Raw genomic sequence first — 21,544 nt, forward strand, 5'->3', positions numbered from 1 at the left:
ATAGTGCAACTGGATATTTCGGTCCATTGATAATAATACGATACGTTCCGAATGGAACAGAATTTGGGACCGGTATGAATCTGATAGTAAAATATTTTGCCCGAGGTTATTTAAGACAAACATCAGATTACTGGTTTTCAAATTCTCGTCAGGGGAGTCCTGCTGAACGCTAGTTGACAGTTACACATTTTGTAGTTCAAACTTGAACACGAAAAATGACTTGGCCCCTGGACCACTTTGGTGGAACCTTTTACGAGACATTTCTAGATGAGCAATATTAATATTATCGTTCCCTCAGTAAACAATATCACGTAAATCAGAGAAACGGCTCGCCATTTTATGTCATCAATTGCACACGCAAGCCGGTATGACCGAAAGTTTCAACAATAAACAGCTATACTATAGACGAGCATTAAACCTAATCACAACTACATTCGTCAGAAACAATGAACTACGCCGACACACACAAACAGTTATCGTGAAGTAAAGGATGGCATTCGTTGTCTTGAGCTATAAGCTGATTGGTCCAAGTCGTGCTTACTGCTGATCGTTAAAGCTATTGAAGTGAGCAGCACCTACAGATAAACCCTTAAAGTTAAAGGTATAGAGCAGGTAAGTACAAGCTTAGAGTAAAATGGTCTAGCTTTAAGTATACTATAGAATTTGTGCGCTCTAAGCTATCGCTGAATTAAGGGGTATGCGAACACATTTGAATTCAACAGGAACAGAATGTAGGATGCATGTTGTTTGCCAGTTTCCAGCTCAAATTACGCAGTATATTTACTAACGATAATTCTTTGATCACATTATCGATGACTGAAAAGCATACACTTAATTTAACTTGTTCGTCAACACATCTAAAAACTGCTAGCTTATAAATTTAAGAACACCGTTCGATAAACTGAACAGTAGTTAGTTTTTTCCTCATCAGTGAACTTGACACAGAGACGGATGGGATCTGCACATATTTCAACAGTCAATTGTATTGAAGATATTCGTCTACACTCTACAGGATTCAAACCTAAGCGAAATTTTAAGATCAATAATTCGAAATACACGTCAGCCAAGGCCTTGTAATGTATAATTTTAATGATAATGTTCTTCATCTATTCAGGAATAGAACAAATTTTAGTATACAAATTTGTTCGAAGTACCGTTTGCGAAATACTTAGGACTTGAAACAACCTAAGAATGGACGTCCAAGGTGTAAGTAAAGAATGCGCGAATGGTAATGCACTTAGGTCCGTTCATATTGGGACGAATGATTGCTTAAAATTACACTTCATTCTACAACGATGCATGACAGTACTATTCTTCGACAACATCGATGCACTACAATTTACACTACACCACGAGGTACGTTCATGTGAACCACGTCTCAAGCCTCGACGTCTTAAAGCAAACACACTTCTAAGTACCGCCGGTGTAGACGAACGATGAAGAGCGGTAACGCTGCTCAGAAATTACAGAAAAGATGTTGACAAATAACAATGAATTGCAGGAACACTGATCAAGAGTAACGATGAATTATAGAAAAGATACTGACAAATAACAATGAATGACAGAAAAGATGCTGACAAATAACAATGAATAAAGGAAGTCCTGCTCCGAAATTATGCTGAAACGCAAAACGATATTCTGAAATAAACAAACATTAAGTTAGAGAAACGACGCTTCTGGAATAACGTCGACACAAACGCTACTTTAAATAAATACGCCGCACCTGAAAAACAATGAACTCTAGAAGCATTGCCATAAACAAGTAAGTGTTTAGTAGCGATGTTCTGATACCATGATCAATTTTAGACTGGCTACTTAGAATGTTAAACAACGTTCATATCTTCCCGGCTTAATGTTATTTTGTGGGTTTAGGCTCACCAATACACCGATGTACATGACATGTGCAGTACACTTCACTTTAATTGTATCACCAAGTCATAATTATAATTAGTGGCGGTGCCTGCACCAGCCTTCAGCTTGAGATCTTAATTCAGAAGTTCATTTAACATACGGAAGACATCAACTATCACGACTTCCATCCTCATTCAGATATGATTAAAACAGTCTTCATTCTGTGTCGTAGGGAAAACTAAATTATTCTTCGATGTAACAAGGCGCAGTCCGTACAAACTTCTTTCGAAAATTACATTATACTATGCCGACTCTTTAGATACGTAGCAGGAGTGTCTGAACACTCATTAATTCTTACCTGGCCAATAAATTCATTTATTATACGACTTGACATATTGCTCAAAAACTTATTCACAAATTCCTTCACTGTTCCCTAAAAATTCTTAGCAGTGAGAATTTTTTGAAATTAAATGAAAATTGAATTAATCGGTACACATATGAGTACTGGCAAATAGTTGCCTAACGGTATACAATAATTAGCTGAAATTCAAAGATTCTTTGACAGCGTAGCAACAAATGATATATTGATGTTTCGCTATTATGAATCTCTAAAAAATTAACGTAATCAGCAAATATTTTGTACAAATGTTATTACGGTGATATTTTAGTTCCAAATTAGTCAATGAATCAATATTTTTAATATAGACGCGAAATGAAGTAGAAGATTTTCAGTGTTTCCATTTTTGATGGGCATGTGATTAGAATTTCTGCGATGCATCATTTCAGGTCGACGTCAAGTTTCTGAAAATAGGGAACTGATACTGAAACAGCAAAAAGTCCATCTTGTAGACGTCGGTGGCAAATCTCAGTTCGCTGGGTGGGAGGGTGCTGAGGTAGCGAGGCACCAAAGAAGCGGTCGCCGATCGAACAAAAGCTGGGAAGCGAAGACCATCAGGAGCTCCAATCTCTTCAAGAATTCGATCTGAATCTTCTTTGAGCGTATCATATTTGCCAACATAGTCGTATGAGACAATGCAAGGCAGACACAAGTCCGTATACGCCTCCCAATGTTCGTTCAGGACTTCCCTTCGTCGAAACTTCCTGTCTACAACATAGCTGACGAATTCAGAGAACGTCACGTTGGAATTCAATGAGCTTTCGCCGCTCGATTTACGAAACTTCCGCAAGATTTCTGGGCCGATGGACTTGCTGAACTGAGATGACTTTTCAAACTTGTTGCGAAAAGCAGACACCAGTCGCTCCATGGGATGACGAACGAATAAAAACTTTGTATATGTGCTAAGCCGAGTGCGAACGTCGTCCGCCTGTTGAAGGAACATCAAGTCAGCGACACTTTACGCCGTAGAAGGCAGCGAGAAAAAAGATATCAACAAAACTTAAGAAGATTCGAAACATTTCCTTTGAATATTCACTATTTACATGAAACAATAGTTTGCAGTCGGGAAGCTTTTTCGATCAATGTCTACATCGAGGGCACTCAGCGTAAGCGAAATTTTTTGTCCCACGATGAACATTACCTAGCGTTTAATGATGAATATTGAATTATGATATTATGTAAAAAATGTTTAAAACAAACATTAACTCCAGACCATGTTTTCATAAGACCATCACCGTATAGGAAGAGTCAGCGAGGGAGCGCAAGACGTTCGTGGTGTGCGGGACGTGCGATGGGATGGCGTCGGGGCTCTCGGCGCTAGTCTTGTTTGTTAAGATCATCCAAATTCTCTTCCAGTTCGTGCAAGCCACCTAGAATACCAACCAACAAGTTCATGTAGACCACAAGCTAACTACAAATGTATAACGTAAAGTAGTGTTTAGACGTAAAGTCTAAACACTAAAATTCCGTGAAAGTGAACTCTTAACTAAACGGAATAATATATGTATTTAATAACACTGAATTTTGATAATAGTTTAATATTCTCATTAATACGAAAATTATACTCGAAGTTGAAGATGGTTCTACATGTTGCACGAGCGAGAAACGAAGTCATCTTACAAATTGTTGATTGACATATTTTTATTGAATTATTGTTAGTAAAGCGTTAACGAACGTAAACTCGGAAACACTCAAACCAATTTTCAACCAAAGGGAAATCAACGATGGTGCCACGACCAAGTAATTTCAACAAACATGACATTTCAAGTCACGCTATAATAAAAAAAAATTAACTCAGTACTCACTGCAGTGAGTGACAGAGAGCGCATTTTCTCGTCGACGAAAACGTGGTCACGGACGGACAGACAGACGGACAGACGGACGGACATGACGAGCACAATAGTGCGTTTTCCCATAAATTAGAAAATGCGCCCAAAAACGATCTACATGCCCAAAACCGATTAAAATATAACCGTAAATTTAGACGTGTGTTCTTCATACTACATTATACTAATGGATGGAACAAATAATGTGGATGGAACAAATAACTAATGGATGGAACAAATAATGCATGAACGGTACCATCTATGCAATTAAATAATGATACTGAACTAACATCGTACCGTCGCTATGAATATTGCACGTAATCGACATTTATGATAAAATGCATTATTCATGATAAAAAAATTAATAATCTGACGTCCGAACTCAATATTTTGCCAGCCAGGAAGTTCTGCAGACGAATAACGTAATTGTAGCGAGTAAAATATCTTCATCATATTCGAGTGCGTTTGGTTCTCACTTCGCAATTATATATAAATTTAATGAATCTGATTACTGGACATTTATGAGTGACAAATAAACGGTAATTTTTCCACAGAGAAGGATTAAAAATGGTCAATTGAGATCAAACTCATGTTTGATTATAAGCTTGTTTTCCATACTATTGCAAAAAGAGCGAGATCCCGGAGCCTTGAGTTCATCACAGGAGCTACAAGATTCTCTTAGCGTCGCTCATTGATTTTACTGCACTGCAGCAGTGAGCAGCACTGCAGGTGTGAGCAGCACTGCAGGTGTGAGCAGCAGTGAGCAGCACTGCAGGTGTGAGCAGCAGTGAGCAGCACTGCAGGTGTGAGCAGCAGTGAGCAGCACTGCAGGTGTCTGCAGGTGTAAACCAAATCTCTAGCCGCAAGCAGCAAAGAAGGCGTAAACAAAAATATAACTGCAATCTGCTTTACAGAAAAATAAAACTACGGTTGTGAGCAGCTTTGCTGGTGTAAAAAAAAGTGTAGCTGCAAATAGCACTTCAGGTGTAAATAAAGAGTTAACTTCTAGCAGCCTTGCAAATGTAAGAAAAATGTCACTGCGAGCAGCTACGCAGGTATAGCCTCTTCTACCTTAGGGACGTAGCAGTATATGGCGCGGTGCTCATCATCCACAAGCAGATGCTGGAGACGTCGGGTGAACTCCTTCGTGGCAAGGAACGCTCCCAAAGGTCCGTGCCGCCCCGCCAGGATGCGGCAGGATCGCGCCAAAAACTCCTGCCGCGCTGCCTGCAGAGCGCGCCACTCGTCCGCCCTCAGCGACCCGTTGCCGGGGCGATCGATGGCTGCGGGACGCAGCGTCTCCGCAGCTGAGGGCGAATGGACGAGCTCCAGGCTCATCAATTAGGAAAACTGGGAGCTACGTGCTACGTGTGACCTTTGGCTTTAAGCTTCGTGAAAAAGAAGGTGTGTTTGTTCGTATCAGTAGCATACTATTTAAAGCTTCAGGGAAGGTATTAGATATTATGGAACTTACGATTAGTGCTATTAAGAATTAGAGTTCATTTTCCGTGAATTCATTAGGTCTCGTCATGTAGAAGAGGTCGACTACCTCATGACAATATATTTTCTAGATCACAAAGAGTTTCATCACTTAATGACGGCAGTTCACCCTGCGCTAAGCAAGACAATTTAATAATAATCTCACCTGTCTCCGGGCTAAGAAACATCATATTCAGGCGTTGCAGGTCCAAGTCAGGGGTTGGTAGGATATTCAGACGTTGTTCTCTGTAAATGCAAAGGATCTGGACCACAAGGAATGGTAGGATGAGGCACAACATCCCCACTCGCACCCGCACTTCGTAGTCCATCTTGTAGCCTCGCTCATGTGGTGTGCAGGTTTGAATCACGAGCGATGTTGGTGGAATTAGACTTGTGAATGATCCAAGGAAGAAAGAAGACTTGCTTCAATGATGAAACGCAACAAAGTTTTTGAGAATATCAAGATCCAGCACTGATCTCAACTGTTGAGTCAACTGTTTTTTCGATCAACGATATTGTTTCTTTTGTGACATACAAATACATTGAATTGCAGCCAAAAGTTCAATGGATATAATCACATCCCGCAGTGAAGTGGCATCCGTGTCATGTTAATCTGATGAAGATATCCCCTTACCTCGCCGAGTCTTTCGTTATAAGAGGAAGTTCATTCAATAATTTGTTTTGAGCGACGAATATTATTGCTGATTATTCATTAAATTAAGATACTTATAGAGTTACTGATGCACGAAAAGTTTGAAAAATCACTGAAAAAAACCAAGACTCAAGACGAAGAGAGAAAAATTGACTTAGAAAGTTTTCACTCTAAGGCAGAGCTGCTCACAAAGAACCTCGTCCCAGTTAATAACTTTAATGTGAACAAGCAGGGAAACAAAGGTTGAATAGTTCTCATAAACAAGTGCAGGGAATCTGCAATATTGAACTCATTTGCTAAACAACGATCTTGCAAGCACGATTTGCAGAGGTCAGAGGCAGGTCGTTTATTTCTCTGCGATCAAACTTTTTGAAGTGTCATCACATGAGCATTGGTACTTATTTTCTTATTTATAATCTGACGGATGATAAAATGGTGAAATTGAGCAATGACGACACTGGAGTTGAGCATGTTGGGACGCACGCATGATATGCTTGGGCTGTTGCTTCATCACGCAACAAGTTAAGTTATCCGCAGTGTTTTTCTGTCATTGAGATGAGATAGTCAGAAGTTCCCAAGTATCATAAGATTTGAGCACAGTAAAGACGCAAAGTTGGGAACCGTGTTCATTACTTATCCAGGACAACCGAGGTTGCAAGAACTGTTCCAGGAGGACAACAAAGATTTTTTTGTAGTTGTAGTTGACCAACAGGAAAGGCTTACAGGCCATGTTGCATGCTACCAGAAGACCGACCATGATTGGCCACGTAACATGGTGAGTGTGGCGTTTTGGGTCCACGGTGGGCTTATAAAATGTTCATCGCCATCTTATAAACGTAAATCATGAAGCACAGGTAGACGATGGTGATGATAAATGGGAGAACGTTTAGTGGCGTCATCAGGGAACCTCCTTGTCACGAGTCCATTGAAGACCAGAGCGTTGCCATCTTTGAAGTAGTTGATAAAGAAATTAACATATCATAACTTACGACGTTCAATAATTCAAGGTCTTGTAAATTGATTTTATAGTTGGTTTGACTATGCCAATCAAGTAAAATGTGTGTATAATGGAGAATTTATTTTTTTATTCGTTGAATTCCTGTGCCATTCAGTACGGAGATCTGAAATGGAGAATTTGAATGGTATCAGGTCTTATTTTTAACTCACCATGTTGCATGCTAACTCGATACATAGTTTATATTAATCAGTTTTACGGGTACGCTGCGAGGAAAGCGTAAAACACATTTGCAAAATTACTATTAAGAAGAAGGAACCGGAGAATTGCTCATCTACAATGAGATGTCAGCCAAAAATTTGAACTCCTAGAAATTTTCAAGTAAACTTGCTAAAATTTCGTTGAAAAAGTTTCTGAGGCGAGCATCATTATCTCTTCAAACAAGTGAAATACATGCAAGTAACATAAAAACCATGTAATTAACAGTTCCAAGCGGATTTAGAACCACCAGCGTTGTTAAGACAAAGTTTTCGTCTATAATTTGCAGCAATTCCAAGATACCTATAACTGAGGCGCCAGAATTCGAGTCTAAAATTTTTAAATAGGTCGCGGAAAAAGAAGCGTAGCGATGTTCATCGTGAATATGCACAGCAGAGTGCGGCGGGTAGGAAAGCAGATATCTAGAACGGTAACTCCAGCCACGATATTGGGTGAGCCTAATGTAGGAATTACGCGACGCCGGTCCTACGTACGCTGATGCGCATTTTGATCAATTATGCTCGGAGGCCATTGAGGGCCACATATATGTATGGCCAGGTATAACATTTGATACTTGAAGGAATATCTAATCTTTAAATTGATGCCCAACATGTAAGTCAGCGATGGAAAATATTCCATTAACAGGATCTTTAACTCGTTGACCGTGCATTGAATAAATTTACAGTCCTGAATCTCAGGAACATCTTCATCTACAAGAACCTCATACATTAAGTAAGCAGAAGGCTCGACGGAAAGCATTTAGATAAAATATAATAACGAATATATTCTAATTCATAATACATATCATGAGAAAAGTAGCAAATTTAAAAGCCTCGCTTTATCGATATTTTAATTCTACTTTGTTTTAATCTCTTCCGTGTATACTCGGTCGTTCCACTGATTATATTGTTATTATCTATGCTTATGATTTTGTAGCATTTTTTTCGTCAGTTTTATCACTATTGATCAGTTTTTAGTATCTTATTATCATCAAATATTCTATTTATTCCATGATTTCTTTCAGTAGCAAATAAGTTCACTGTAAGATAACAGGCCCAATCTCACATGTCGACAGCTCCATTTAATGTTAGCGTGCTAGTTCTGAACTACTGACTACTGCTGAAAGTAAGAAATTATTGGGTATTTTTCCATTTTTTAGAGCTATCAAACACATGTTTGCTTATTATTACACAGAAAAATTTGTATTGATAAATGTGTTGTTGATAACGCGGTCTCCTCGTAGCGTGACGCGGATGGCTTTGTCATCTCGAACCGCACGCTCAGTGACACAATGAAGTCACAAGTCACAAAACGACCTCTAACTTTCAATCACCCACCTTCAAAGCTTTTTTTAATACATATAAAATGTTAGTGAATTATAGTAACAGCACGGAAATGGCTTAATAAACACTTACAGCATAAGACGTGAGTGCAGATATGTTGTTGCAGGGTAGCGTGTGAAAGAGCGGAATTAAACTCCTCACCCCTCCACGGCTGAGGAGGCACTGACGGTAGAATAAAATCCTTGTTATTCCTTCGTCCAGCAGCTGCTGCTGTTGCACTAACGAACGAGCTGCAAGAAAACCGAACACAAACAAACCTATTGATTGAAATTACTTCATGTATTGACGTATGATCGAGCTTGTGTACGAATGGAAAGACAAAAATTATGCTGAAACCTGTGCTCACAATTATTTAACAGTCATGATATCGATGTCTCACAAACGCTTTTCGCTACAGACAAGTTTTATGGACCATTTTTCAGTAAAAACTTGGAAAATATTAGAGCTCGTAACGTTTACGGCAATGAATAATAAATTTAAAGCGAATGAGAGCAATTTTAAATCGTTACTTGTACGATGAAAGTTTGAAACGATGATCACACTGTATTTGCTAGAGCGTGTCTCAGGCAGTCAATTTTTTAATTTAAAGGCGACTGCTTGAAACGTGAACCGTAACTGCGGCCCGAATCTTCAATTCACTAGCTGATCTAGAAACCAAATCGTTGATTGGATATTGCACGCATATTACAAGAACCGGTTGTATACTAAAGGTTATTGTTTCAAATACTACTTATAGAGTTTTAGGGAGCAGAGTAAAAAAAAGTACTTAATATTAGTTAAATCTACAAAAGTGACAACCTGGATTTAGTAACAGCAGCGCTCGCATCGCCCGGCAAGTCTACGGTAATTAATCCTGAAATTTCAGTTACTATTGGTCGCTTATCATTCACACGTTTCCTCACAATACATGGTAGGAGTAGCTAAATATATATGTAACTTTCTATTTTGACCCGGGCAGATGAGTACTCAACCTGGATAAAAAATGATAATAATTTCAGTGCGAACCTTTTATTGCTTCGATTTTAGGCAGGAATGAAGCTAATTAATGATTTACAAGCATAATTGCGATCTGCCAACGAAAGGATCATTAGCACATGACAAGTTGGAGCTGGAGATTGAAATTAATATTCATTTAAATAGCGATTATTGAATAAGTCTAATTAATATTCTCATAATGCAACTGGTTTCGAGTGTGCATCATTCCATCAATGCACAGCCGTCTCCCAGATTCAAGATGTGTACCGTGCAGACAGGAAGCATGTAAGCGTCTCTGCACGACGGAAGCTTCCGCCTCACTGAATGTCAAGGACGGACCAGCGGCTGCTGCTGTCAAGAGGCTCAGCTGCTGCTGCTGCTGTCAAGAGGCTCAGCTGCTGCTGCTGCTGCTGCTGTCAAGAGGCTCAGCTGCTGCTGCTGCTGCTGTCAAGAGGCTCAGCTGCTGCTGCTGCTGCTGCTGCTGCTGCTACAGGCGGCACGAGGTTGGGCGGCACGAGGTTGGGCGACACGAGGTTGGGCGGCACGAGGTTGGGCGACACGAGGCTGGGCGGCACGAGGTTGGTCCGCAGAGAAGAGCGTCTCGTCCGCCATTCAGTCGTTGGCTGTCCCCGTACGAGCGTCTGCGTAGCTAAGCCTCGCCAGGTAAACAAATCTGATTCCATTGTTCTCAACGAGTCGAGGTTCCGTTAACGTGTTTAGCTCATGGCCAGGTATTACAAATAGTTACTATCAATCACGATGTACAATATTACACACTATGTACAGTATTGCACAAAAGTTATAAAATAATTTGTTTTTCATCCAAATTTGTACACATTTTGATGCACTTTCAGTAATAAGCAATCATTATTGATAACAACTCCTGCCTAAAGTAAACGTTATATAACAAAAACAACGAACATCATCATAACGGAACTTTCTGATCTCAGAATTCATGATGTGCAATCGCCAATCGAATAACTTTTCTTATTATGGTAATTTTCAAGTTCCTTCTCGAATGGAGTCAATTTAATGGCTTGAATTTGAACTCGGCAAGAAGTTGTCACCATGTGTTCCAACGTTTCCACGAACTCGGCAAGAAGTTGTCAACATGTCTCCCAACGTTCCTAGAAGTTGTCACCATGTGTCCCAACGTTTCCACGAACTCGGCAAGAAGTTGTCACCATGTGTTCTAACGTTTCCTCGAACTCGGTCACATTAATCTTAAATAATTGACACTAAAGTTTTCATATGCTGAGTATTCACCCCGACTTTCTTGAGGCTGAGTTATATTTTTACGTGTCTATAAAAAGACTGAGCTCTTAATTAATAAGGAAGAATGCGTATTTATTTGTCCCTCACAATAGTCGGATAATCCCTCAGGACAAACCTTGGTATACTCGTATAATAAAGAAAGGCACCAAATACTCAGCCCCTGACAAACAGGATCAACTGACTCGTGTTTTAGCTACAACAAATATTTTTGCAACCAGCATGATCAATACCTCGTATATTGGTTGAGAACGGTCGCATTGTGTACGCTACGTAACATTGGTCAGATTCGGGTGCAATCAATCGAAAATTTCATCGTTATTCTTGCATCAGGATACACGTGTCCTAAACGCAACAGAGAAAGATTCCACTTCAACAGATACCTTTAATTTTGACTAATTTGGATTATAGAAATGTTTCAGAATCATATTGTCAGTTATGACTCGTCAGCTGTGTTTGTTTAATTCACTCCAATTATGGTTACGATTGCTTATACAAATTATTGTGAAATGTTCGAAAGAACCACTTAACTTGTAATATTTTGCTCGACAGAAATGCAGTTGGCAGCTCTCCGCGTGCTCGTAATTTGGCTTTTGCTCGCCTCGACGCGAGCAGATGATATGGTAGGTCGCTCGAAAAGTGGCATAGATTGAACTCTACATGTAAATTGAATAATATTTTAATGGTCAATAGTAAATTCAAATTCATAATGATTGTAGTTGCCTGCCATAAGGTTATTGCTTTGACAAATAATATTCGGCCTCCATTCGTTCCATGCGAAGGTTAGTTCTAAAACCTCGCCCAGTCTCGCTGACGATTAAATACTGCGTTTAAATTTATCAAAATTACTAACCAAAAATACGCGGAATAATCTTTTGCAAATAGATTCTTCCTCACAAGTATATATTTCAGATATTTCCAAGGTTTCTATGGAATTCAAATTCCGCTACCTAATAACTAGAAACAGGATCGTAGAAAATGTAAATGACCAAGTAAAAATACTACCGAAGATAACTACTGCAATTCACCTAGATTTAATGCCTCTAGATAGCACAAATAAGATTGTAAATTATTAAGGGGTGTCTACCCTCCAGAAAAACTTCTACATTTACCAAAGGATCATTCTGAAACTTCACACATATAAAGGTAAAACCGAAATACAAGCAGATTTTGTTTGTATGATTTTTCGGAAAAAATTCATAGAAAACGTGAAATTCATAGAAAACGGTAAAAAAGGGGGTACTTTAAAAATCTATCTCCTCCTACAGTTTTCAAGCTACAACATCGAAAGAATACCATTCGATTTTTAAAGACCATACCAATCGAGTAACACAGCCCAATTTTTTATTTTCGCCTTATTTTTTTACACGCATTTTCCCGTTTTCTTCCCATTTTCTTCTGATTTTTCCCCATTCCCCACCATTTTCAATCCAAACTATGCACAAATCTAAAAAAAGAGCTTCGTTACTCGATAGGTATGGTCTTTACGATTCACACGGTATATCTCTCATTGATGTAGCTTCAAAACTCTAGGAGGAGATAGGTTTGCAGTGATAATAAGTTAACCTCTCAGTAGAGCCCGACAAAGTCCCGTGCACATTTGAATAGGCGCTCAATATAGCAAGGATACAAAGATAATCGTTACTGAAGCTTGATTCCAGTCAAAGATGGTGGGAACGACTGCATACACACCATCCCATACGACGCCAGGCGGATAACTGAAGTGCAGCTCAAGCAGACACTCTATTTAAAGTGCTCGGCAGCTAATTTCCCCGTATCTTAAATGTTAAAGAACTCCACCACCCCCCACTCTTGCGGGATCTGTCGTGAACGCATAAATCAAAGTACAGAGATGATTTTGGTACCGTTGAATAGATCAGAATGTCAGCTTTGAGATGAGCATAAAACCGAAAAACGCCAAATATACGACTTTTATGGTAGACGCCCCCCTTAATATCAAACCATTTTTAAAAATGGAAGTAATTCTGCGTGACTTACAGGATTTTCCGATGCTTATAGTTCTCGTGCTGCATGGGAGGCTGGAAGGCGTTGCGTGGAGTGTCGCTGTGTCCGCTGAACTGCTGCCACGGTTACGAGGAGCGCGTGTTGCAGCTGCCGCGCCTGCAGGATCCTGTTGTTTGCCACAAGCTGTCACCTCAGCAGCTCGAGAACAAGATCAGGATGGTGAGAATTACCATTTCCGCATATATATTATAGATATATTTATGGGTGTTTGTGCAATATGTTATAATAAGTTATTTAAATCGGAAATTACCAATTATTTGAAAATAAACAGAAGTAATCAGTTACATTTGACGGAACACCGCATATAAGTATGGTATATATGCATTATGCGCACAAAAATGTGAATAAAAAGTACATCCTCGTTAAAAATAATATTGTAAAAAGCTAATTGGAAGCTATGATTATCCAAAGATAGTCGTGTTTGTCCTGTTTTGGAAGGCAACTTTTGGTGCCAACAAAAAAAGTTCCGTAATTGTTCTAATGTTTCAAAAAGGCTCGTTTGGCTCACGCGACTGCAGCTCCCTCAACCACGACCTCCACACCGCAGCCTGTCCCTCCACCTGCGTCGCTCCGTCACTACCGAGACATCAGCGAGATCCTTCAGGAACTGATGACTGGTGCTGATACAAAGGGCAAGACTCCTGCTTCAGTTGACAGGATCGAGAGGGACCTCATTGGGGAGGTGAGTCAATAACTAGGGATATCTGGGCGCCCAGTGGAGACAGTGAGTCAATAACTAGGGATATCTGGGCGCCCAGTGGAGACAGTGAGTCAATAATTATAGGGATATATGGGCGTGCAGTGGAGAAGGTGAATCAATAACTATAGAGATTTCTGGGCGTCAAGTGGAGTCAGAAAGTGAATAGATATAGGGATATTTGGGTGTCCAGTGGAAACAATGCGTCAATAACTATAGTTCTGGGCGTCCTGCGAAGACGGTGCATGAGTCAAAACTTCAGGAACGCGGGAGGAGTCCAGTGTTAGTAACTCAACAAACGCAGGAACGTATACGTAGCGGCCAGTGAGAACCGTAAGTCAACGACTGACTAGAACGTGGCCACGTCCAGTGGAGAAGCACGGGATTTCGCTTAAAGATGCTGGCAAGAAATCTAGAAATTATGAATGACAATCTGTGGTTATGGATATTCCTACGACCGCTCCTTCAGACCACAACTTCATTTTTAACATGGCTTTATTTTTATGCAAACTAACTCAAAGTTCGTGTGTCCATAATACGAATTTGAAAAATAAGTCGTAAATAAAATCCCACTATCAGTCTGTGAAATGTGGGGAGAGCAGCAATCAAATGTGGTAGCAAAGTCAATAGACTTTTGTCTTGTAACCTGTTTATGTTTTGACTCAAGAAATAGACTAGGATCTAAACGTAGACTCTCTTAACATATCTGACGCAGATTGGTAATTTTTAAAAATAATCAAACCGTCTAAGGTTTGAATCATTTCTAAATATATGACGTTCTTAGAGGAAGATTTTTTAGATGCTTTATTGTAACCCAATAAATTGTTTCCGCAAAAACGTCGGATTGTACAATTTTTAATAATTTTGCTTCCCAGTTAAAAAATGATTGCGATACAAGTCTGAAATTATTCTTATTTCAATTATTTGGCATAAGAAGTAGTAAAAAGCTCACGTTTTGGTAGAAAGACCAATGTGCTTAGTCTATTTTTTTAAAAGTTATGAGGGAAAAACTGAAAAGTTTTTTGTTAGGGGCTTGCACTATAATTACCGCATATGAACGCGGATATGAAAAAGGTCGAGAACCATGTTGATATTACATCTGCGCAGAGGCCGTTATAATACCAGTTATGTAGATTTAGTCGCTTCAGAAGTAGTTAGTTAACTGCACTAACCGACGTAAATCAACGTGGATCTCGACCAAAGTTGAGAAATATGGTAATTTTCCCATGCACTGTGGCTATAATAACTTAAGATCTGCATTTTAATCATTTCTGAATTAGAAAATTATATTACACGATAACTCCCGCAAACGAATTTGGATCTCAACCAAAGGCGAGATATAGGTTAATTTTACACCTGCGCGAAGGCTGAAATAATTTCTGAAATGTAGATTCAATTGTTCTTGAATTATGTAATTAACAAATAACCGCAGCAAACGTACATGGATTTCAACAAAAATCGAGATATATGGTAATTTCACACAAGCACAGTGGCTTTCCAATTTGCGTACTGTACTATAGTCTATGGAGTCGAAATTTATCAGTACTGGACTATGGAGTCTAATGATTTCCGAACTGCAATTTCGTAAAATGGAATATTAAGTAACCAGTTTTCATAAAAAAGGTTTTGAATAATGTTTACATACACTATGCTTTTTATGACTATAACTTAATTTCTGATGCTATTCTATGTGTAAACCAACTGTAAAGTAATTAAAACGAGTTTGAAAATATTAGTCAAAACTATAAAACGGCCGCAGTTAAGTCTATGGTTTGAGGGAGAAGAAGCAATGAAATAAAAGTTACAGGTCAATAGACTTCAATCCTTTAACATATTCATATTTTGGCTCCAGAAATAAACTAAAATCTCACATAGACTTAACGTATTTATCAAAGGGGTGTAATTGAAAAATAATCAAACCATCTATGTTTGTGTGATTTCTAAACATATAACGCAGTCAGAGAAATTTTCATGCGCCTTTTTAGCCCAACGATTGTTTATGCGAAAACGAGGGATTTTTTCAGTTTTGCATAATTTACTTTCTTGTTGAAAGCAGCAGGCAATACAAGCCTGAAAGTTATTGTGCATAGGCAGCGCCGAAATGTTCACATTTATGTAAAAATTTCATAGTCTTTAGTCTATTTATACAGAAGTTACAAGAAAAAAACTGAAAATTTTATTTTAGAGGCTCGCTCTATAACCATTAAATACTGCAATTGAACTTGGGTAGCCACCAAGCTCGAGAAACATAATTTATTCCTGCACGGAGGTTGTTATAATTTGATAGCATTAAGGAAATTGATCATATCAATTAAATATGACGCGGAAGTAAAGTTAGAAGCTTTTAGAATTTGGGGAGTATTTAGTTCTCAAATAACTCATAACTACTTATAGCGGTATGTCTGTTCGGCACCACTTTTAAGCTAAGTTACACGCGAAGAGGGATTTAGACTAGAATTAATCGCGAGAGACGAGTGTTAGGAAAGTGTATTTAAGTGTAGGTATTCGTAAGTTGCACCTGTAGAATAAATGAAATACAATACGAATTAAGATAGAGTCGATATTAGGTGCAAACAATATACAAGGAAATATTACAAGTTTGAGGAACAATTTAGCAGCTATTTAAGGGCTTAACCCAAACATTGGAGGACAAGGCTGTAGTGAGGTTACAGTTAACTCAACTAACGAAGAAAGAAGAAGTAAATTTAGAAGTAGTTCGGGAGTTTACGAAGGGCTTAATTTTATTACAGAAATTGAAGAAAATTATGTTCGTTTAACTAATTATAAGTATGTTTAACATTGGATGTCCCTACATACCAATCGATTTTAATGGTTTGAGCATGTTAAGGATTTAAATCCACCATGCCAGTTTGTCTAGAGGATTCTCTAATGGAGATTCTTAACTAAGCATCGTTATCATTCAAGCAGGACACGCGTGAGGCTCCGCTGCAGTGGCTGCTGACTCAGCATTCTCAGCACATCAGGAGGCTGCTCATGGAGGGAGTCACGAAGGCCGCCATGATGGACACCCTCGACACCTTCATTGTACGTTTAAAATACACATATTGTTAAGTCTAAGCTTGAATGCATACATACAGCGTATACATGGTGTTAATACTTGTTAGTCGTGAATGATTACTATGTGGGTACTATGATGTTAGTACGATTTAGTTGGGAACCATTGCTATGATATAATGAAAGCAGGAAGACTTTATCGATGTTAGAACAAATTAGATGTCGGTCATTACCATATTTGGAGTCATAATTTTTTTGTCATTTAATTTACTATTGTTCCTATCCACGCCAACTACACTCGGATCTAACAGAAATATAAGTAAAACTTGCTCATACAAATTCAACGAGGAAAATTAGGACCATTCATAAGAAGTAATACCGTCGGCAGGGTTCTCAAGGGAAATAGTTCTTCTATGAAGAGGTGGCACAACACAGAAGCATAGTTTAACTATGTAAGGTTGACCCACGCTTAAAGAAATTTTGACACGGTTCTGCGCATCTCTACTGTGACGTCACATGTATCGGAAAACGTTAACAACTGTCGTCAAATACGTGCTGGAAGTGCCTGTTTTGAAATAATTTTAAAGATGTGACCTGCCAAAATTTTGCAACTTTTTACAATTTTGTCCATTATTGCATCAAGTCTTGTTCTTAACCATACCGGAGTTATAAACCTATTCTGTCGTACGGAAAAAGAAATAAATGAAATATCAAGACTCTGGGGCTGATTCATTTTTACGACGTTCAGCCTAACTGCTGAACTAAAATGAACTAACTTCTAATGGTCCAAAAACCATTAGAAGTACGGCGACTCAGTTCGTCTTTTTCTTTTCCATCTATTTCTTTAATCGCACGAAATAATCGAATTTCGACAATGGCAATGTGTTAAGCAAGACTAGTTGACATTGTTGCCACTTTTTCAGTGGATTCGAGGAGATCATTTTTTTTAAGTTAGTTCAGAAAGGACGCTTTTTGAGTGGTCGGTGACGTCACAGTAATTCAATGCACAATAAAGTCTTTTCAATGTTCATACATGTCAATAAGGCATATATAAGAAAAACCTGGTGTACCGCTTCCTCAACAAAAAGCTTACCTCCGATATTAAGGCTATTATTAAATTACATTATTTGCGTTAAAACATTAATACTTGCTCGTTGGTTGCCTGTCAAACTCGAACTTAAATACTTTCATTTACATTAAATATTCGTGTATAAATATAGCAAAGAAAGTACCCTCCATTAAACCTTCTAATTCCAGAATCAGTGCACCCATTGAACGTGCCACCATTTCAACGAGGATGAAAACCTTCCTTCCTTATAATTGAAATTTGAGGGACATTTTAATGTGAACTCTTTAATGTCTCATCAACATCAACTGAGCTCTGAAGTCGAAGCTCACAGGCTAGCCAAGAGGCGAGCATCGTGTGGACCATAAACTGTGTTTATGAAGGCGTCTTGACCCTGAATTTGGTACTATTTATATGTCCTTTAGTTCGCATAAGACAATATATTTATATTTGAGACTAAATAATGATATTCAGCTAAGAGAATATTGAAAATTGCTGTAAATTTGTCCCGTTTGAGTGGTCAACATGCGTTTTATATAACCGGGTAGGTTATTTAGGGGTATAGGTAGGAGTTAGGAGATCGTCATGGAAATTCGATACTACTATGTTTGTTCGTATCTGTCAAAAATGTTGATCATATCCAGTGGAGATGACTTACAAGATATAATGAACAAAAAATTCTAATAAAGCCTTCATATTATATACAGTTAAATAATAATGATGATAATGATATATTGGGCACAATCCAGCGGCTATTAGGGTCGGCTCAGCAATTAGGCCGAGCATAGAGCTATGTATACACATTAATTTTCTAAAATCATATTTTTAAATCGAACGTGACAAAGAAGTTGGCAGCAGAAGTTTTAGGGAAACAAACATATAGATGGATCGCATGCGAAGCGATTCCCAGCGTAAAATAAACATTGAGAAGGTAAACGAACGCTAATCTCTCAAATCAAAATAATTCATCGTTCAAGTTAGTAGAGACAGGAGGTTTCAAGCGACCAGCGCACTCAGCCGGGGTGAAAGGAGTAGCATTAGCTTCTTAGAAGGTCCTCTAATGGGGCAACTATTGCAGAAAAATAGGCACTCTTCCGAAAGAAAGCTTACACGAAAAGTCGGTAACCAGCACGAAAGACGGAGGAAAGAAGTATGAAGAATTCCGTCGCCCATCGAAGTCAGTATATTTCTTAGTGGAGGCCACACCCCATTTTATTATCTCCACACTCATCCCGACTCTCCACCCAAACAAACCTTCCTGGATCTAACCTGACCTAACCTTTCCACTTTGCTTCCGAAAGGTAGAAACTGGAGAGGCGAGGTAAGTGTGGAGGTTATCCAACGCCTGGTGTAGCCTGATACTAGCCTCCATCAAGACTATACTGCCTTGAGCAGTGGCCCCGTACATATACGGCGCTCAGTCTTAAGCCGTTTCGGAACTGGTGTGGTTTGCGGTATTTCTTGCGTGGTCTGCGTCATTGTAGCTATGAAGCTAAGTAGCAAATAATAATGATGATAATGATATATTGGGCACAATCCAGCGGCTATTAGGGTCGGCTCAGCAATTAGGCCGAGCATAGAGCTATGTATACACATTAATTTTCTAAAATCATATTTTTAAATCGAACGTGACAAAGAAGTTGGCAGCAGAAGTTTTAGGGAAACAAACATATAGATGGATCGTATGCGAAGCGATTCCCAGCGTAAAATAAACATTGAGAAGGTAAACGAACGCTAATCTCTCAAATCAAAATAATTCATCGTTCAAGTTAGTAGAGACAGGAGGTTTCAAGCGACCAGCTAGCGCACTCAGCCGGGGTGAAAGGAGTAGCATTAGCTTCTTAGAAGGTCCTCTAATGGGGCAACTATTGCAGAAAAATAGGCACTCTTCCGAAAGAAAGCTTACACGAAAAGTCGGTAACCAGCACGAAAGACGGAGGAAAGAAGTATGAAGAATTCCGTCGCCCATCGAAGTCAGTATATTTCTTAGTGGACGCCACACCCCATTGGATTATCTCCACACTCATCCCGACTCTCCACCCAAACAAACCTTCCTGGATCTAACCTGACCTAACCTCTCCACTTTGCTTCCGAAAGGTAGAAACTGGAGAGGCGAGGTAAGTGTGGAGGTTATCCAACGCCTGGTGTAGCCTGATACTAGCCTCCATCAAGACTATACTGCCTTGAGCAGTGGCCCCGTACATATACGGCGCTCAGTCTTAAGCCGTTTCGGAACTGGTGTGGTTTGCGGTATTTCTTGCGTGGTCTGCGTCATTGTAGCTATGAAGTTAAGTAGTCTGGCTTATGCTGAACGTTGGCTACAGGGACATTTTAAGATTTAAATTTGTGGACAAAAGCTGCGCACCCCCTCCACAAGTTGGCATCGGAAATGTTGTGACTATTGTGAACAGAGCTAATGTAACTCCTGTTCGGCTAACAATGCCTAAGCATTGGCTTAAAAATAATTTAATCGAATTTTGTTCTCTGCTCTATCTTAGTGAGTTTTTCATTTCTTCCAGGACGAGATGCTGTCCCGCATGAAATAGACTTCAGCTACTCTAAACGATGCTTACAACAAAGACCACGTGGCGACCATTGGAAGACGAAAGGCACCAAGTATAACATAACCATGTGACTTAGACACACAATTGGACACCAGGCTAATCCAGTTATTTTAAACGAGCAACAAACATATTCACTTGATAAACATGAATTCTTTTGTGTAGAAAAACTTAATTGGCCGGGGCGCTGCGTGGCGAGCTTGGTAAAAATAAATGAATCTCGCTTGACTGGTTATGATCTTCTCGTTCATTGGAGTTTAAGACGCGTTAGTCGGAGTCTGAATGTTACGCAAATTCTCTACAGAGGAGTCAAGGTCTCGAGAAGTGCGCAAGACAAAAAATATCTCTCCATTGTATTAGAATCAACATGGATCCTGATTATAAGAATAAGAATCAGCCAGAACAGGATTCGTAGAATTAAGCCAGGTGTACACATCACATTACAACTGTCTTCCAACGCTAGCCAGGGGCCGTATTATCAAAACGTCGTAGGTACGCAAAATCGACTTACGAGAGGCGTAAGTGCTGACTTGATGACGTCACTCTAGAGGTGGTATTATCAAAACATTTGCGCGAGAAGATACGTAACGTAACTGTACGCCTGCTCGGAGATGTCGTAAGTGTAGTTCCGCACAAGTTTAGAGTGTCTGCTGAAGCGATAGGAAACTATTGATTTACCAGCAAGAAGCAACACCTTGACTTGTGAGAGAATTTTGTCAATAATCCGACAGCACGGATTATGCACGCATAGAATGATGGTTCTACTTGTGATGGCTCCACTACTTGATCGTGAAACATTTGCACGATCAAAATATGTGATCGTGCTAAACAGTCCTATTGGAAAAAAAATCAATTAATTTTTTCAAAAATTTGCAAACATTTTTTTCATTCGTTTTCAAAAATTCAATTCTTTCATTCCTTCTAGCGAATCTAGTCGGTACTTTATATCTTTGCCAACCATAATTTTTAGCTCCGTACACAGATTTCTTCTTCAACTCACGCTGTTTACTAAGAAGAGTTCACAACTATTTTAGAACGGCTTTTTCTGGGCCAACAAGGAGCAATACCGACTCAATACCGACAGACAGCATTCGATAGCCGATACCATCGAAGGCATCGATTCCCGCCATCGAAGTTCACAGAATGTAAACAAATCCAAAGCCTCTGATTGG

The 21,544-nt window shown here is 39.2% G+C and overlaps 2 protein-coding genes across 2 annotated transcripts; one reads left to right on the plus strand and one right to left on the minus strand.

Moving 5' to 3' along the window:
* Nucleotides 1-985: 985 nt before the first annotated feature.
* Nucleotides 986-6,603, minus strand: LOC108670546 (carbohydrate sulfotransferase 11). The gene is made up of 4 exons (XM_018158011.2): nt 5,720-6,603; nt 5,146-5,381; nt 3,484-3,618; nt 986-3,176 (listed from the first exon to the last, which is right to left on the minus strand). Exons 1-4 carry the CDS (start codon nt 5,880-5,882, stop codon nt 2,634-2,636), a joined length of 1,077 nt encoding a protein of 358 aa, XP_018013500.1. The 5' UTR covers nt 5,883-6,603; the 3' UTR covers nt 986-2,633.
* A 4,975-nt stretch (nt 6,604-11,578) lies between these two features.
* Nucleotides 11,579-20,834, plus strand: LOC108670547. The gene is made up of 5 exons (XM_018158012.2): nt 11,579-11,631; nt 13,028-13,192; nt 13,527-13,715; nt 16,659-16,775; nt 20,331-20,834. The coding sequence occupies exons 1-5, from the start codon at nt 11,629-11,631 to the stop codon at nt 20,355-20,357; spliced, it is 501 nt and encodes a 166-aa protein (XP_018013501.2). The 5' UTR covers nt 11,579-11,628; the 3' UTR covers nt 20,358-20,834.
* Nucleotides 20,835-21,544: the final 710 nt, after the last annotated feature.

The sequence above is a fragment of the Hyalella azteca genome, unplaced genomic scaffold (genome assembly GCF_000764305.2).
Source record: "Hyalella azteca isolate HAZT.00-mixed unplaced genomic scaffold, Hazt_2.0.2 contig16650, whole genome shotgun sequence".
Lineage (NCBI taxonomy): Eukaryota > Metazoa > Arthropoda > Malacostraca > Amphipoda > Hyalellidae > Hyalella > Hyalella azteca.

Coding starts and splice junctions, on each gene's coding strand:
- LOC108670547 (XM_018158012.2), top strand. Junction 13,716..16,658: donor AGAGGGACCTCATTGGGGAG/GTGAGTCAATAA, acceptor TCATTCAAGCAG/GACACGCGTGAGGCTCCGCT. Junction 16,776..20,330: donor ACACCCTCGACACCTTCATT/GTACGTTTAAAA, acceptor CATTTCTTCCAG/GACGAGATGCTGTCCCGCAT.
- LOC108670546 (XM_018158011.2), bottom strand. CDS start 5,882: ATGGACTACGAAGTGCGGGTGCGAGTGGGGATGTTGTGCCTCATCCTA. Junction 5,382..5,719: donor GTTTCTTAGCCCGGAGACAG/GTGAGATTATTA, acceptor ATTCGCCCTCAG/CTGCGGAGACGCTGCGTCCC. Junction 3,619..5,145: donor TATACTGCTACGTCCCTAAG/GTAGAAGAGGCT, acceptor TTGGTATTCTAG/GTGGCTTGCACGAACTGGAA.